General features: G+C 34.4%; 1 protein-coding gene across 1 annotated transcript; it reads right to left on the minus strand.

Moving 5' to 3' along the window:
* Positions 1-9,439: 9,439 nt before the first annotated feature.
* Positions 9,440-10,419, minus strand: LOC141718312 (uncharacterized). The gene is made up of 2 exons (XM_074520696.1): positions 10,084-10,419; positions 9,440-9,994 (listed from the first exon to the last, which is right to left on the minus strand). Exons 1-2 carry the CDS (start codon positions 10,417-10,419, stop codon positions 9,440-9,442), a joined length of 891 nt encoding a protein of 296 aa, XP_074376797.1.
* Between the last annotated feature and the right edge of the window lie 8,130 nt (positions 10,420-18,549).

Consider the following 18,549-nt stretch of genomic DNA (forward strand, 5'->3'; position numbering starts at 1 on the left):
GATATGATTCAGAAGTCGGTAAAATATGTGGTCTTGCTCGTTTCATGGAGTACTATGGCATTAAGATATATAGATTTTTTCTCTTTGATTATTATGGGGACGGAGTTTTTAATGTGAAGATATATAAGGAAGCCGCGGTTGAAATAAACTACCAGACAATACATCCAAATAAGTGGAAGAAGAATAAACCTGAATGGAAACAGGATGAATTCGTTGTCCTATATGGAAACATTGAGTTTCAGAAATCTATTGCTCGTTTAGTTTATGATGCAATTCTGAACAAAAGTGAATCTTACCTTATCTGCATAAATAGCACAGACTTGCAAGAACATGCGCTAGATCTGGTATGATAGATTTTGGAATTATTTTCATATCAGCTAAAATTCATACTTTCATATCAGTTGGTATAAGGTGTATAATTGTCCAATTATTTATATATATATTAAACACTGAACCCAGGAACGGAGAATTTCTACAAAAACTTGAAAAATGGGAACTCGGTCAGTCTGAGGTTTACTACTAAGGAATGGAAATTCGAGGTAGAGAGGATTGGAGGACATTGCAAATTTGGGAAAGGATGGGCTGATTTTGTATCAGACACAGGACTTGGAGTTGGAGATTATATTGTCTTGTATAGAATGCATAATGATATTTATAATGTGAACAACGTGAATGTTTGCATCTATAAACATGAAGTTTATGGTAAAGATCTTGATAGAGGTACTATCATAAGTTCAATTTTTTAATTTCTACATATAAATTATTTATGAATTAAGGAAATTGTACATCTGTAGAAACTCATAAAATATTTTTTTGGGGGCAGGAAACTTGTTGGCGGAAACATCATTCTTGAAAATTGTGTCTAAAGATACTCTGGCATGTGGAGTTTTTGTGAGTAATTTCCGTTGTGATCAAATTGAAGAGCATATATAATTATATGTTTGTGCATCCGTACATGTTTGTGCTTTTACGTGTAATTCGTAAAAATAACATTATTTATTGTTTCTTTCCAAGATTGTACCAAGTTTGGTGCGGTACAAATATAGTCAAAAGCTCCAGACGATAGAGAAAATCCGGGTTAGAGGGCATGAATCTTTCGTTTCATACAACTCGTCAAGTGGATATTTTTACTGCCTTGGATATGTGCTAGTGATATTTTATTTGCGCGAAAGAGATACACTTGTATTTACTATGGATGATAGCAATATCATTTCAGCTAGGATTTTTCAGGAAGATGGATTTGAGGTTGATTACTTAAAAATGCGTATTAGAAGAAAAGAGATGATGGGAAGATATTGGTTTCTACAGATTTATTTAGATTCTGATGAAGGTTTGATACATATCAATGTGGCAAAATCTGATGAGGGTAAAAGTTATAATTATTGTACTGATGTTTCTATATTACAATTTTATAGATATGGAGGTGGAACATGAATTTGTTGGTTGCGAAAGAGGAGAAAGTATGTTAATGGAAGAAGACAATGACATCGATCCATTGCAGGAATTTTGTAATTCATTGCTAGTAAGAAAGGATGGAAAAATTACAAAAAAAAATCAGAGATTGAAGAAGAGACATAAGATGGTATGTGATAATATCGCATGTGTTTAATAGAATAGAGTTATTTGTTCTTTTAAAAAATGTATGTAAAAGTATTATGCTACTGTAATTATTAGGTGGATAATAATCAAACCAAGCTTCCAGGATTTATCGTAATTCTTAAATCAGATAACTATGCACAAAATGTAGTGGTACGTTTTTCATTTAATGTTGTACACATTTCATATCTTAAATTTGGGGGGAATTTTAAGGTTGCTGCGAATATGGATCAAATTATTTGCTGTTTAAAATTTAATTGATTTATACAGAAACTACCAAAGAAGTTGGCCACAACATTTGCAAGTGTGATACCAAAAAATGTCTGGCTTTGGTTCCCAAGTGGTCGTGAAATTCATGTCAAGTATTCAGTGGAGGAAAACAGTTTTGTTAACCTTACATGGTTCCTGAAAGAAGTTAGACGGTATTCGGCTATAATTCTGATTTTCATGCATGAGGGCCTCGGACAATTTATGGTATGTGCACTAAATCCTGATGCAATTGAAGTGGATTATAATTCTGCAAGAGTTGTTTCCCAGTCGCATTCAACTTGTAGAGGTAATTGCACATTTTTACAAAGCTTTTACATATTTGTTTTAGGATACATAAATTTAAATTTCATTATTCATTATGACTGAACTTGGATACCAACAATTAATTTACAGATATAATAATTGGGATTGGTTGCAAATTCATGATATTCGGTATTGGCGGTGCAATAGACTCTGGAGTAATAGTAAGCTTTTAATTAAGCAATTCTCACTTTCCCACACTATGATATGTATATCTTTCTCTATTAATAGTAATTTTATCATTTATCGATACTTATTATGCTTGTGGCAGGCCATACCAGAAAAATTTCACAACTCTTTTGGAAAGTTGATTCCTGCAAAAGTACAATTGATCTTGCAGAATGGAAAGATATACAATTGTCAGTACTCTGAATCCACAGGGAAGATTTCTGATATACTGGCGCTAGTAAATGATAAAATGTTCGAGAGGAAGGATTTCATGTTGCTTACCTACAGAGGATCTGGGAAGTTTGAAACTATCATTTTTGATAGTTCAAAAAATGAAAAAAATTATGGTCAGCTGTTCTTCAAGAAATGGTACTACTTTAAATACTACATACCATTTTATTTGTCTGGTGATTAATGAAGCTATGCAGTCAAACGGTAATAATGGAAACGCGGGTGACCACGATAATAATATTAATACCTTTTGCTACTTCTCTGTAGATATTCATGAACAACTTCCAGGTGGATTTGAGGAATTAGAAGAAATTGTTCATATGAATATTACAGTTGACACTGATCATGCTGCAGAAGTTCCTGAAGAAGGAATTCAGCAAGTAGACACAACTTGGATATGGATGTTGAAGACGTAACTGATGATGTTGCAGACAATAATATAAGTGATCAGGAAAATGATCAACTCCTGGGAATGGAGTTCACCGCCACAATGACTGCTTCAAATGTGAACAACACATGTCACGGAGCGGTATTGTACCATTACTCGATCAATTTACATAGACTTTTTTTGTAAATACAGTATAAATTTTACTCATTTTGTGGTTAATTGATATAACAAAGACATATCATCTTTCAGTATATCCCAGCAGCTGTACAACCGAATGGTAGGACATGGATAAGTGGCGAAATTGTAACTTTTAGGATGGGGCTTTTAACCTGGATTGTTAAGATAGTATTTTCTACTGGATTACCTCGATTCTCTGCTGGATGGAACCAATTTGTGACTGATAATGAGCTACAAATAGACGATAACTTGGTTTTTACTTTTCAGCAAGAAGATTTAATATTCGATATAGTTATCGAATAGTTTGTTTAATCTACACTACATTTCATATTGGATCAATGTGATCAATATATTTATGTCTGGTACATGATGTATAAATATTATGGTTTGTTATCCTTAAAATTTAGTTTTGTGGCTATTTAGATTATTGGATGTGATCTGATTTTAAAACACTTTCCAAATTTAATATGATGTATTTATATTATGGATCTTATTGGCTGAACAATGGAAAAGCTCTCTTGTTGCAATGACATTATTTTTAAGGTTGGTTGAGGACTTAGTAATTATGTATTTGCAATCAATATTGTATATTTTTAATATAGATAACTTGTACAATTTCTACGCCTACAGAAAAGTAAAAATAGTAATCTTAGTACTGGATTACTTAGATAAAGTGTGACAGTATTTAGAATATGGTAAATATTTCGTGCTTGTATTAAATATCATAATATCTTAGTCCGAACAGAGAAGTATTACATTAAATATTGCATAAGATAACTGCGGCGTAATTCAACCAAAAGATTTAAATAGATAATTTAAAAATCCAAAAATATGAGAAACATACACGTTGAATAACAAATTATAATATTTGTGGTAGAACAATTTACACGCTTATTCCGAATATCGATAAAAACTTTATTTAGTTAAATATCATAAACTAATAAATATAATAAAATGCTCCAGCTGCAATATCTCTGTAACGCATTAGTTGTCGACATTCACTAACCTACATGACAAAAGGAAAGCAAAGTTAGAGCATGAATAGTAAATTATATACTAATTTATAGGTGAGTTCATTTGATGTGCATACCTCTGTCTCAAAGTGACGACATCCGGATAGTCAATATTAATGAAGATATTTGTTGAGGGCAAATTACCTATGCGAATTATACCTTTTTCAAATAGAAAAAATAGAATACTTTAGGAATGTCTCAAATGGAATTTGAGAGTCAGACTGTTGATTTTTTCAAAAACAATTAGTACATGCAGGAAAGCAAGAATTTAACCTTGGTAAACATTGATGCGGACAGATGCAAGGATGACAATTTTCCTTTCTGTTCCTATATCCTGGTATAAAGAATCTATATTTGGTGGGAAATTACCCACAAAATAAATACGGTGCGATGTCCTGAAATCAAAGTAAAGACGTGGTAATCTAAACAGTTATGATTGTACAAATCTGCATTATAAGGGCCAGAATACGGAATATCTTACTCTCCATCACTTAGTCTGAAGCGGATCATATCCCTTGAACCAAATCTGCTCAGGATTGTTCGCTTTGGTTCCAAGTCTTCGACAACACCGATAACATCTATTTTGACATTGTAAATTACTAACGTTTATAACTTTAGACACATTGGTTGTCGACGTTTAAATTTCAATACATGTGGAGTAAACAGGCATCTCATCATAATTTGAATTCAAAAGAGCGTCGGAAATAGCAGGCAGGGGAGTAAATTCAAACTTGTGCCGCGGAATCATTAGAGTATCCACTGGAACTACATCCACAATAGTGATGGGTAGGAACCGTATGCAGTTTGTGTTACGCACAGGCCTGTACAAACCAGTTGCAGGCATGATACCTATGTTCCTTATACGGTATAAGGTTCCTGGAATCAAAAGTCCGACAAATTGATTCCAAATAGCAGGTGAAACAACTGCAACCATGTGCGTATTCTGTAATATAAAGAGAGTATATGCATGAATAATGAATAAAAAAAATAGAAACGTGGTGAACTCAATTACTTGCAATAGATTAAAAGCAATCACACCTCACAGTCGAGTAAAATAAGATTGTGCCTCGAGACCTCTCCATGACCATTCAGGGACCTCCACATTCTTGTCACCCTAACTTTCAACATCCATGCAATTTGAGTGGCATTCAAATCGGACAAATGTTGATGGTCATCCATACCTGGCTGAAAGATGATAAATATTTATTGGATTAATGTATTATGTATAGTATTTTTTGTTGAAATTGAAGAGAAATATGTGTACAAACCTGTATGTTCTTCAACAATTTTAGTGTAGAACAACTATAAAAGTTACTGAATATATAGTACCGTCTAAGTAGAATAGGATCGATTTTGAATATGGGAAAGATACTCAATAACACCAATTTTAAAGGAAGATATTGTCATCTTGATTGTAGGCAGTTAGGATAATTTTTATAGGTTGTGGTATACTGTGCAAATCACAAACAATACGCATATTATATAATAATCCTAAACAAAGCAATGTGTGAATCAGGATTGCCGTAATTAAGGTATTGATTTATGTCAAAATTACGGAGCATATTTTGAGGATATTAACAGGAAATATCGTGGAAACTTGTATGATGAGATGGAAAGTAGTTATATTTGGTAAATTTCAATATTTAGTATTGCGGGGAATTTAAAACATATAGTCTGACACTTTATTTTGAATTTAAGGCTGCTCATCATGAATGTTTCGAGTCAAATTTAAGAAATTGTCTTCTCTTGAAAAAATGATATTTTCGCTATACAATTTGAAATTAAACATTTCTTTCCATTATAAAATCTTATGTCCATAAAGGACATTAATTGTCAAATTAAATGGTGTACGACAGGGTCCGTGATAAATAAGCACTAATTTTTAGTAAAAGTTGTGCTTCAACCATGCTTCATTAAACGTAGATGATCAAGGTAATATTTAAATATTGTAAACCAAACTTTTATTTATGTGTGATGACGTTGATCACAGTTATGAAAACAGGGTAAAAACATTGTTAAGCAGTCAAAATTGCAAATAATGTCATGTGGACAAAATGTAAAAAATCATTCAGCCATAAGCAAGATGAAAGCTCTGGAAAGCACTCAAAGTTGAAGCATGCTATCAACCTTCCTGCAACCAAAATTGACGTATTCATTAATTAAATTAGGTGGACATAGTTTTAGAGTGATGAATAAGGACAATTCCTAGTCAGCGAAAAGTACTTTGGTATATAAGTAAATAGGATGTCTAACATAGGATGCTATCATATTGTCAGTACCTTCTTAATTTTTTTGGTAACAGATTTAGCAGAGCCTGGAGTACCATTACCGTCATCACCTTCAGAGTACTATACATGCAAAGACGTTTTAATAAGAAAGTCTGCAAATATTAGTATTCAGCATGGAATAATAAAAAGAACTCAAATGTAACATAACCGCATTATAATCTCACTTCAAAACCCATGTTGATGGAATAATCTTCGGACAAAATTGGAGATTCAGAAGGAGTTGGAGTGTTCATCATTGGTTCATATAAATCATCAGCATAAAAGATGTTGTTATCCTCAACAACGTTTGATTTTATCAGACCAAGCTCAACTGAAATTAGTCTTTTGACTAATGATTTAATCACTTCTGGAAAGGCTTTGGAGGAATCCTGAACACCGTTGTAGAAAATAAGAATGCATATGTGGTATAACATGGTGACGCTGGAGCTGTTTTATTTCAACAGTTATTTACCTTATCGTAATCAGAAACCACCTTTGCAGCACTTGTTCCAAGAACTCTTCTAGAAACTCGATCATTCAAAACAATATTACAGGCAAATGTCTCATCCTCGGCAAGTACCATGATACGGAACCTTGAGAAAATAGTTAGCTATTTTTTAAAGGCTTTAATTAACAGTATCTAGCCTACAAATATTTCCAATAAAGTAAAATAGTTAGGTTACCTCTTCGGAGACACGGGAATGTTTCGAGGACATTGGGTACATTTGAATACTGTTCCAATGCGCTCAACCTCGTGGAGACATTTGTTACAGCTATAAACCCACCAATTTGTTTCCTCATCAACCTTAATGATCTTAAAGGTGCAACAAATTCTTTTCTGGGGTACGATGAAAATGTAATATTTAACAACAAAAGCAACAATATAAAAAATACCATTTCTGAATATAATATAAATGTAATACCTTGAGATGATCGTATGTCAGATTCTCATTAAGGTCTTTGAGTGACAACTTTTCAAATAATGTGGGAACCACTTCAATTTGTTTGGCCTGGAACAATTTGTCTCTTTTCATTATATATCCTTCCTCAAGCAACCTAACCATATTGAAGAAATTAATAAACAGAGCAAAACATTGATAAGTTAATTTTAACTCTATATTTACTTGTTACCTCTGCCTCATATCATTCACAGATTCATCATCTAGATTTTTATATATAGATGAGTAGATGGTAATGTACCAATCTGAACGAAACCTGTATATGGGAATAAAGTTAATTGTTTAATCAGCAAGAATATAACTGTGTAATAGATTTGTTTACATAAGTATTTACTCATAAATGTAGTCACTTTTGTACTTGTTATAATAGCAATGATCGTTTTTTGGGATTTCCAGCCATATCGTTGTTGAAAGACACAGCAAGATCACCCCAAATAGTAACTTTGTGGGCATTACTACAAAAAAGTTTTAAATATCATATATGTTAATAATCTATTAGCAATATGCGGTGTATATGCGTAATTACACTACTGATCAAATATATATGAACATTACTTTGAATCGCATATTCTAAACTTCACAATGTCCCTATCTCGGTATCGGGTATGAAGCTTGTTCAAACCTTCATACTCCTCCACAACTCCAATAATATCTGTTTAACATAAAATTTATTTACACAATATTAAAGTAGGCTGTCTTATAATTGTAGGAGAATTGTTCCATATGAGTTAATTACGATAATATCGAGTTAAAAGAGCGCGTTACCAGACCTATTGCAAATTCAGGCTGCTGTTGAGGAAGACATTTATTTGCTTCTGCGAACAAATCTCCCAGGTCTAAAAACTCAAACTTTTGTGAAGGGATCATGCCATCATCATCAGCAGTCCTCACAGTAGTGGAGCCTGTAAATCTGATGCAGAGGGTTGACTGAACAGGCTTCAAGTTTCCAACAGGATCTTTAACTGCAAACTGGTCAAAAACATAGACACCGCCTTTCACAATTTTCGTGCTGAATCCATTCCAAATGTAATGATAGGCAAAGGCATGAACGTGGTTATCCTACATTTAGATAATTTAAATGACATAAATATATAATACTGGAAAAAAGGATTGACAGCAAATAATGCAAAGATGAATAAATTTAAAACATACATCATCATCAAGGAGAATAAGATTGTAGCCTTTCAATGAGTTAGTCTCTAAAGTCATGTTAGCCCACATCCTGGTAACCCTGGCCTTAATTTTCCAGTTAGTGTTTGCCTTGTCGAGATTGGATAGACGATCAAATGATTCCATTGAAAAATATCACTATCAGAATAGCACGGAAAAAGTTCATTAAAATATTTAATAACAAATCAGCAGGTAAGATATTTATAGATGTTAATATTCTAAGAACTGTATAAATCGCTTAAAGAATTGAAGATCTTACAAAATGGTTGAACTCTTGAGAGAAAAAAGGATGATGCTTTGCAAATGACAAAACTCCTGTAAAAATGTTGAAAATATATTTAAACAGCAAGGCATTAGGGAGATGCCAACAATTTAGCTCGAAATTGATAGTGCAAATCTATTCCTTTAATTGAGAATTAGAGTAATATCCCGGTTTAATTTGCTGATAATTCTTAAGGTAAGTGTTTGATGTGATTATGACAACTAACCAACCTTATCATTTGGGTTTTTGCCAACAGAAAAAGGGAAAACTGAAATCCAATTCCTAATAAAATATGTACAGTATATAAACAATTAAGAAAATCTTCCTAATCAAACAGATTATACATATTTTTAATAGACAAAATAATTGGAGATTTAATGTATATATTAAGTTCATAGAAGGATGCAGTAAAAAAAAGTGTAACATTTTGGATGTTGAACTCACACCATTGATATATCAAAAAAAATAAATCCAGAGTTCATAAAGAAATATAGAAAGATGTTACAGGAAGTTCTTAATATATCATGTCAATTGTCTACACTTGGAAGATTGTAAAACACATCCTCAAAAACTACATTATTTGTGATATATGTGCTAATACCATCACAACTATCTATGAGAATATGGAGGCCTTCAGGTCAGGTCACTCTGGATATAGCAACATAGATGTGTCCATGCGAGAAAGCTGCTTTAGGAAGGTAAAGCCCAACCGTATCAAGTGATTGTCCCTGACTTTTGTTAATCGTCATGGCATAACATATTTGAATCGGAAACTGAACGCGTTTAAATTCAAACGGCCAGTTCCTGTCACTTGGAATCATCTCAATTCTAGGTATTAGATGTTTCGTTCCAACATGAGAGCCACACAAAATCTCACATTCAATACTTTTCTTCCTACAGGATTTCACAATCATTCTTGTACCATTGCATAATCCCATGATCTGGTTTAAGTTTCTCATAAGCATGACGGCAACTCCTACCTTTAATTTTAACTCATGCTTAGGAATGCAAGGCATATTGATAGAGTTTAGATACTCAACTGGAAAAGCGGATCTGAAATCATTATCATCATCACCTGCATCATCAATTGAATCCTGACTCAGATAAGTATAAACCATGCCAGGATTTTTTTCAAGTATCATTGTATTAATCTCATCCACCACATATTGGTAGGTGTGAGTATGGCCCTTGATCTGAGGTATTCATGTGAAGAGATATTTTGTATAAAATCTGGGTACGTCACTTCAAAAAGCTTATGGATTGGATTTCCGGACGTATGAACGATATATTGATCAGGAATCTTTATTAACATTTCACCAGTGTCTGGACTTGGAGAAATATTGGTTTCTTTGCCATCGCCGACAGCAAGCTGCCACTTGCTAAAGTCCGCAATGGTTTTGTTCTCCAAATCACTATTTCCTGCATTAAGCCACATGTTTTGCTTCAATAAAAATACTTCACAGGATTCCCAAAGCTTGGATTTATTGAAGGTAGAGCAGACAACTTCAGCCCTTGACGCTTTTGGAATGACAGGAAGTATCTGCCTAAAATCTCCACCAAAAACATTGGTTATACCACCAAATGGCTTTTTAGCTCTGCTTTTATCAATAGCAGACATAATATCTCTCAAGGATCGATCAACGCATTTAAAAGCATGATGATGTTGCATAGGAGCCTCGTCCCAAATTATTTAATCAGTTCGCTGAAGTAGCTCAGAAATATCTGTCCCGTGTCTTAAACCGGCAGAACAATTTTTACCAAGCTTGAGTGGAATGTGAAAGTTGGAGTGTGCGGTTCTTCCACCAGGAAGCAATACAACAGCTATACCACATGAGGCAACAGGAAGCACAATCTTATTCTCTGATCGTAATCGACAACACAGTGTCTGCCACAAGAAAGTTTTTCAACATCCTCCACTTCCGTAAACAAAGAAAACACCACCTTTTTTCTGTATGATATTGTCAAGAATGGAATCATAGACTATCTTTTGTTCATCATTGAGAAGACTATGATTTATTGTGTGGATTCTCTTCATTTCTTCTATATCATAGGATGTTTCCTCAAGAATTAGTCTATTCTCAGAGTTGGAAAAAAAAGCATCCCCAGGATATGGCATATCTGGGAAGTTTCTAAGGCTTTTACGAATATCATTCAACAATTTCTCTATCTCTGCAATAAAATTAATAAAACTTGATAACATTAATCCAAACATGGAACATGTAATGTGTACAAAGCATTATTAACAGCTCATACCTGCAAGAGCGTAATTCTGGATCTCAATATCTGATAGACAAAGGTTTGGATTCCCAGTTAGATGTCGCCTCACAAGAAGAATATCATTCGACATGCATACCCAATGAGCTTCCCAAAGGCTACGCGGATGAGAGACTGGACTGTATACTAACATGTTGACAAACATGGCACGTAATTGTGGAGGCATGGATGTATGCGCATTTTCACCTATAGCTTCGTGTCATTGCTGGTCGTTCTGGAGAATACCTAGCGCGGCACAGGCTTCGTGAAAGGAGTTATAAACATGGTCGTTGACTGTCTTCAAATCATCAAAACATACAGCACCTTTAATCCTGAGCAGGAGCATGCGAAGATATAATAGTTCACCGCTAGATGAATGTACTTCAGCAAGCCTACCGATGACATCACCTCTTTTCCTCTATTTCCGGATACCAGGTTGTGGATGCCATGTAAACTTGCTTGGAAATTCTGAATAGGTTAAATTTGGGGCCTCTGCATATGTTTTATTTGCATCAAACCATGCTTCTAATTTGCTTTTCTTTGTTCCAGCATTGTCGAAAACTTCCTGTAGATTTTCTGAGCCTTTAAACGACACATGCTTGTCATTAGGTAGATGTACTGGCAATCGTTCAACGGAAGGCCACCGGGAATGGATGTCAAAACCAAATATCCTCCATGATGCTTCAGATGCACAAACATATCTTCCATCTAAGTATTGCTTGACTTCATCAAGCGGTCGTTTCTCAGGAGTGATTGTGGTTATGCACCTTTTTTTGTTGTTGTTTTTTTCCTCAGACACATGGTGGCGGTATCATGTCCTTTTAAACAATATTTGAACAGATATTTCAATGATCTGGAGCTGTTACAAATCTCCAATTTGTGTGACATTGAAATCTTATTAGAAGATCTCGATTGTGGGGGACAACATAACGATTATCCAGGTCAATTCCCTTTTTCTTCACAGCAATTCCAGTTTTCCTCCTCTTATAGATGGGAAAGCCACAGTCATCAAAGTATGTGTGAGAATTATATCTGTTAAAAAGGAAAGAACGATTTTTCAATTTAATTAAAATAAATCTAAAAGGAATGTTTTTACTAAAAGGTGAAATATTAAATGTTGCATTCTTCCAGCAGTCTTTGGAAAATTAAATTAATGTAAAAGATCTCAGAATTACCTTTAGTAAAATGTTTAATACAACGACCTTTAACCATACACGGAGAATTGACACAGTCAGTGCCACATGGTCCGTGGATCATGTAATTATTGACAGCTTCGTAAACAACTGGATCAATACTGGGTCAGGAATTTCTGCATAAACCATTTTCTCTATTTGTTCAGTTGTTTTGGGACGATCGTTTGGATGCAACCATATTAGCATGTGAGCATGTGGCAATCCACGCTTTTGAAACTCTATGACGTGCATTACTGTAATATGAAATTGATGAAAATAATTAAATGTCATATTAAATTTAAATCATAAGCAATTTGTTAGAGGAAGAAATCCTGAAAATAGCATACCTCCATACAACGTCCAAAGCAGTTCTATTTTTTGATTTGATTAAGAAGTTGTCAACTTTCATTTTAAATACCCTTGCAACGACGTCGGGTGCGTCAACAACATCAACACCAGGTAGAAATTTTAACATCCTCTGAATTTCAGGCCATTTTGTGTTAGTGGTCATCGTAAGGAACACTGATGGGTGTCCAAGTGTTTGACAATTGCCATTGCGTCCTTGAAATACTGGTTCATGTATCTTTTACTACCAGTGAAGGAGGCTGGTAAAATTGTTGCCTTGCCGACATTTTCAGGATTTCTGTCACCCTTGTTTAGTGCATCTCGTATGTTGTGGTACATATCAGAACGAATTATGGTCTGGTGACCTCTGATCCAGTCAAGTATGTATTGCTCAATCGCAGTAAATGCCGTCAACAACATATTGCTGCCATAAACGTCCTCCGAGATGTGGAGTCAAACCTGAATATACATAAGACAATTACGGAGAAATTTAGAACAATATAATTAATTCATATAAAAGTGTTCAGATTTAGGAGTTGATTTTGAACATACCTTCCGAAGGCCATATCATGAGTTTATAATTGTAATATTCTTTCATCGTGATGACTCTCTCTCTCCCCTTTTCATCCGGATTTCATCTTCGGTATTTTGACGTTGTTTCTGATTTTTTGATTTGGTCTGTTTAAAGGGATTTGACGGTAATATCCGATGTCTCCATGAGGAAAAAGAATAGGATACTGAGCTGCATAAACCGTGGATCTGTTTCAAAAATTCTCTCCAAATCCATTGGTTCTCGAATGAATTATCGTATCCCTACATCATTTAGCATACTCGTCAGTGACAATCAACCCGGCAACTTCATTCGATGGACCAATATGGTTAGGTCGACCAGATGCGGAAGACGAAAATATTAGAACCAATCTAAATTCATCATCTGGATTCTGACTAATTCTTTCACGTGCCATACGAAAACCTTTGACCAAACGATTTGTTTATCCAACATTTCTAACAATGACTCAACGATTTCTTCATCCACGACATCGCGTCCTCCCTTAACGGTGTTTATTCTGTTATGTACTTCATCTTCAGTTTCATATATGTAGAGTTGGCAGAATTTGGGGTTCTCACCATCAAGTGTACAAAGCTTCCCATACTGTGGTAATTTACAACCTTTTACCTTGAAACAGTAAGGAGCACCGCCACGATTGATACTACGATCAACTTGACCTCCGGTGGAAGACATGGCAAACATACAGTTGTACATTCTAATATTCTCCTTGAAATGCCTAAAACGGGATCCACCAGAAAGGAGTGAAGAGAGAGGCTCGGGAGGTTGCTTTTCTTTCTCAAGAATTATCTGACCATTTTTACAACAAAGAGAGAAAGTTTGGAGGCTTTTTTGGTCACTTTTTTATTGTTTCTTTCATGATTCCACATGATGGACTGACACTTTGAACAAATTCTATCAGGATCACCGACATCGAGGTACTCACTCCACTTAGTAACTGTATTGTCAAATCATGTACATCAACATCGTCACAATCACCTACAAAATTTGAAATATTATGACTGTGGAACATCAAAGTAATTAAGAATGAAACTGAATATCAGTTCATACCGGTAGATATACAATCACTATCACTGTTGTCACAATCTTCAACATTGTTAAATTCTCCTAATAAGTCTTAGAACCTGAACTTTCTCCTCGCTCATAATAAACTTTTTACGGAAGATGTATCATACGTTGAAGAACCTGGACTAATTTTTCCACAGGTTTTTTTGGATTGTTGTTTTACAGCGATTACTGCTGGAATATAAAGTTACTTGTGGTCGTTTAAATATAGTGGATGCGGGCAGTGCAAAGTGACAGTACTATCTGCACTTTGAGAATTTTTTGGAGCTGCAATATTCCGTTGTTCTCCTGCTACAACAACAACATTGTTAATAAGATCAACTACTACTATCTTTATTTGCATAAATAGTAAGCATCTCTAATATACAATTTGATTTTGAAATGCACCTTCAAATCCCATGGGTCGTAATTTCTGAAGCATGGAGTATGAGTAGTTGCGTATGTTTCTCCATTTATCTGTACACCTACATGGTTGAACCAGAATTTATCAAATTGTGCGATGAATTTAACAATTTGAAAATTGTATTCTATCAATATAGCATAAGACAACCATAGACAACTGTAATAAAAAATAACGTTGGCTAACTTTTGACCTGATATTTGAGAACAGTATGAACGTGAAGTGTTTCCAGGTCGGGTGTATGGAGAATTATCGAGTAATTCTCTGTCATGCAGACTCTTTCCGCACAGCCTATTTTTTCTTTTACCTGGAGAAGAACATAACCAATTCAGCCAATATAATATAAAATTAAACACTAAATTTTTCCAGGCTATAAGTGAGGTAAAATGTGCCTGATTTTGAGAAGCATGTGAAGGTGACGCAAGTTCCCACAGGCTTGTGCACAATGCTTTCGCTAATAGTTGGATTCATCCGTCAGTGTACTCAGGAATATTTTGTGTTCCTTAAAACTGCAGTTCTTTCGACGCACCCTCATTTGGTTTTTTTTCCTGCATTTCCAGTAAAGACATTTATATTATCAACAGGATTCTTTAGTACAAAAAAAACTGACCACACTTATTATTGCCTTACCAGGTTGTTTCAGGTTTGGTTTTGCATTTGGTTGTATTGAGGCAATATCCGTCAGTACCTAATTTCTCAAAAACTGGGTGGAAATTAATGTCAACCTGAACTCATGGAGAGTTGACATTAACATCTGTCCGTGGCTAATCTATCCTTATCACTGGATTGGTAATTACCGACTCTTGAAACTGCATATCCAAAAGGTATATTAAAATTTAAAATATTGTAGCTATAAATTTAAACTTGGAAATTAACCAGCCTTTGTCGGTCAAGAGTGCGCAAAGAGGGTTGCCTAAATCTTCCAACACAATGGAAAATCTCCGGATTGTTGCTTACATAGTTCGACGTTAATATCTTGCAGCTCTGTGTGTTTAAGATACCTATTTTCAATTCCACTGAATGCTGAACATGGTATTGTATAAACACAACATTAGTATTACATTAAGAAGCAAACAAAAACATGTCAAAGTGGACCGCAGTATACGACAGACCTTGACTATGTTCATACTTGATCGGCTGAGAGATGATATACTTGACGGAATTATTGGACTCTGATTATCCTTGCGACTATCTGACAATGCATGTCCAATCAAAATTATTGGATAAGATCCGGGTTTAACTAAAGCAAAGAATAGAGAAAAACTTATTTTCAATTCCACTGAATGTTGATCATGGTATTGTGTAAACACAACATTAGTATTACATTAAGAAGCAAACAAAAACCATTCAAAGTGGCCGAACCTGCAGACTGAATTCTGACTAAATTCGATATTCTTTGATAATTCAGTCAAAGGAGACAGCTTTGCAGAATTACCTGCATCCATGAAAGGGGAATACAAAGTTAACTTAAAATACCAGGCCTATCTACATACATGACTGTCCTGCAATTCAAGTTACCGTTAATTTTTTTAGAGGATTACGGCTAAGATATTCTGCATTATTAGTCCTCAAAGACTGATTGAACGGCTGCGGTTTGGTACCTGTAACAATCACAAATAACAACATTAACTATACATCAAAATTGTTAGAATGTCCGGCTTTGGCCATGATTATCCTTGCGACTATCTAACAATGCATGTCCAATCAAAATTATTGGATAAGATCCGGGTTTAACTAAAGCAAAGAATAGAGAAGAACTTATTTTAATTCCACTGAATGTTGATCATGGTATTGTGTAAACACAACATTAGTATTACATTAAGAAGCAAACAAAAACCATTCAAAGTGGCCGAACCTGCAGACTGTAAATTCTGACTAAATTCGATATTCTTTGATAATTCAGTCAAAGGAGACAGCTTTGCAGAATTACCTGCATCCATGAAAGGGGAATACAAAGTTAACTTAAAATACCAGGCCTATCTACATACATGATGTCCTGCAATTCAAGTTACCGTTAATTGTTTTTAGAGGATTACGGCTAAGATATTCTGCATTATTAGTACTCAAAGACTGATTGAACGACTGCGGTTTGGTACCTGTAACAATCACAAATAAACAACATTAACTATACATCAAAATTGTTAGAATGTCCGGCTTTGGCCATGTTCAATAGTTGATCGGCTGAGAGAGGCTTAACCTGACAAAATTAGTGGATTCTGATTCTTCTTGCTACTATCTGAAAATGCATTTCCACGCATATTTATTGGATCAGATCCGGGTTTAACTGAAGCAAAGAAATAAAGATAGCCTTATTAACGTCTGCATAATAACTTTTAGATTCAAACTACGTCAGTAAAATGAAGAGACTTTACATGAATCATTGCAGGAGGAAATCATCTGGTAATTATCTGCACTCTGAGAATTAGTCATGTCTGTAAGAATGGAATCTACATTCCGGCCACGGATGCGACGTTTTTTTTCTGATTGGACAAAAACTGAAAAATCATTACCAAATACAAAACAAAAGTGTAACAATGAGACATGTTCATCAGATGTTATATCTTGATTACCTGAGGTGTGCGATGCATTCAAAATATTTTCAGTATTACGACCACGAACACGTTTGGATCCTACCATTAGTGATTAACGTACATAAGGTATAATCCTGTGAATCGCATGACAAAATAACAGATAATAATCAAACAGCAAATTAGAAACTGGTGATAAGCAATACCTTGAAATTCCATGATTATGATAACGTTTCAGCGCCAAGATTCAGTTTTCAGATCCAATGGTCATCCATTGTAGCGTCTAATTCGCGAGAGAGAGAGAGAGCGAGAGAGAGAGAGGAGAGAGAGAGAGAGAGTGAGAGAGAAAGAGAGAGTATGGAGGAAGTGTGAAAGTGTGATGTAACAGAATGAGCAAATCATGCATGATTTGTTTTTTTTGAAATTATTTTCCATAGATAGGCTGATTTTGAAATTCAAAAATAGGTAATTAATAATTAAGATGGGTCAATTGAACTAATTGGATAGTCCATGGATATGGCAAAATATATAGGATTTGGGTCATTGGTAAATTTATTTACCCATGGGTAAATTAGGGAGTAGTCATTAAGATATATAGATAAAATAAATATTTTATTTATAATAACTTAAATAATAGCGACATACTCTTTTTTAAAAATAGCCAATGATGATAGCCAACTCCACCGGAGTAAATCAGTTTACATGTTCATCAAATTTTACATAATCATTATTTTATCTATTTTAACCAACTATTTTAGGTAACACCCGTTGAAGATGCTCTTACAACGTTACTTTAAAATTATCCCCAAATGTCATCATTTGTAAAATAAATGACCCACAATGTCATTTTCTAAAAATATGGTATCAAACATCATTCCAAAACAGAAGATCGAATGTCATTTTCTTATAAACCAAAAATGGAGATGCGTCTCCCGTTTTGCTTCCTTTTTTTAAACTTTCAAAACCTTAATGTTTTTATGACGAAACGGAGATGCGTGCTCTGTTGTCATGTTTTTTTTAATGAGACAAAACGGCATTGGAAGTTATCTTCTAATAGGTACATTTTTTGAACTTCCGTTTTCATTTTTTTCCAATTCTTTTTACCCGAAATATTAGATAATATTATATTTCCAAACTCAAAACTTTATTCTAAGAGGCATTTGTTCGTATTTTATTCATATTTATAAATATTTTAATAATTTTAAAACTCAAATTGAAAATTGATGAACCCTAAATATTAAAAATGATTAATAATTAAAGCTTGATTTACAGGGTTTAGGCTCGAGGGTTCCCTAAACCCTAAGAACCTGTCGCTTAAATGCGGTTTACCTTGGTTCACGTGGTTTGCAGGCTATTGCGTTAGCTCGTAGAGTTTACCCAGTGCGCACCCGAAGGGTAGCGGCTGCGGGTTATCTAC

The sequence above is a fragment of the Apium graveolens genome, chromosome 4, assembly GCF_009905375.1.
Source record: "Apium graveolens cultivar Ventura chromosome 4, ASM990537v1, whole genome shotgun sequence".
Taxonomy (NCBI): Eukaryota; Viridiplantae; Streptophyta; class Magnoliopsida; order Apiales; family Apiaceae; genus Apium; species Apium graveolens.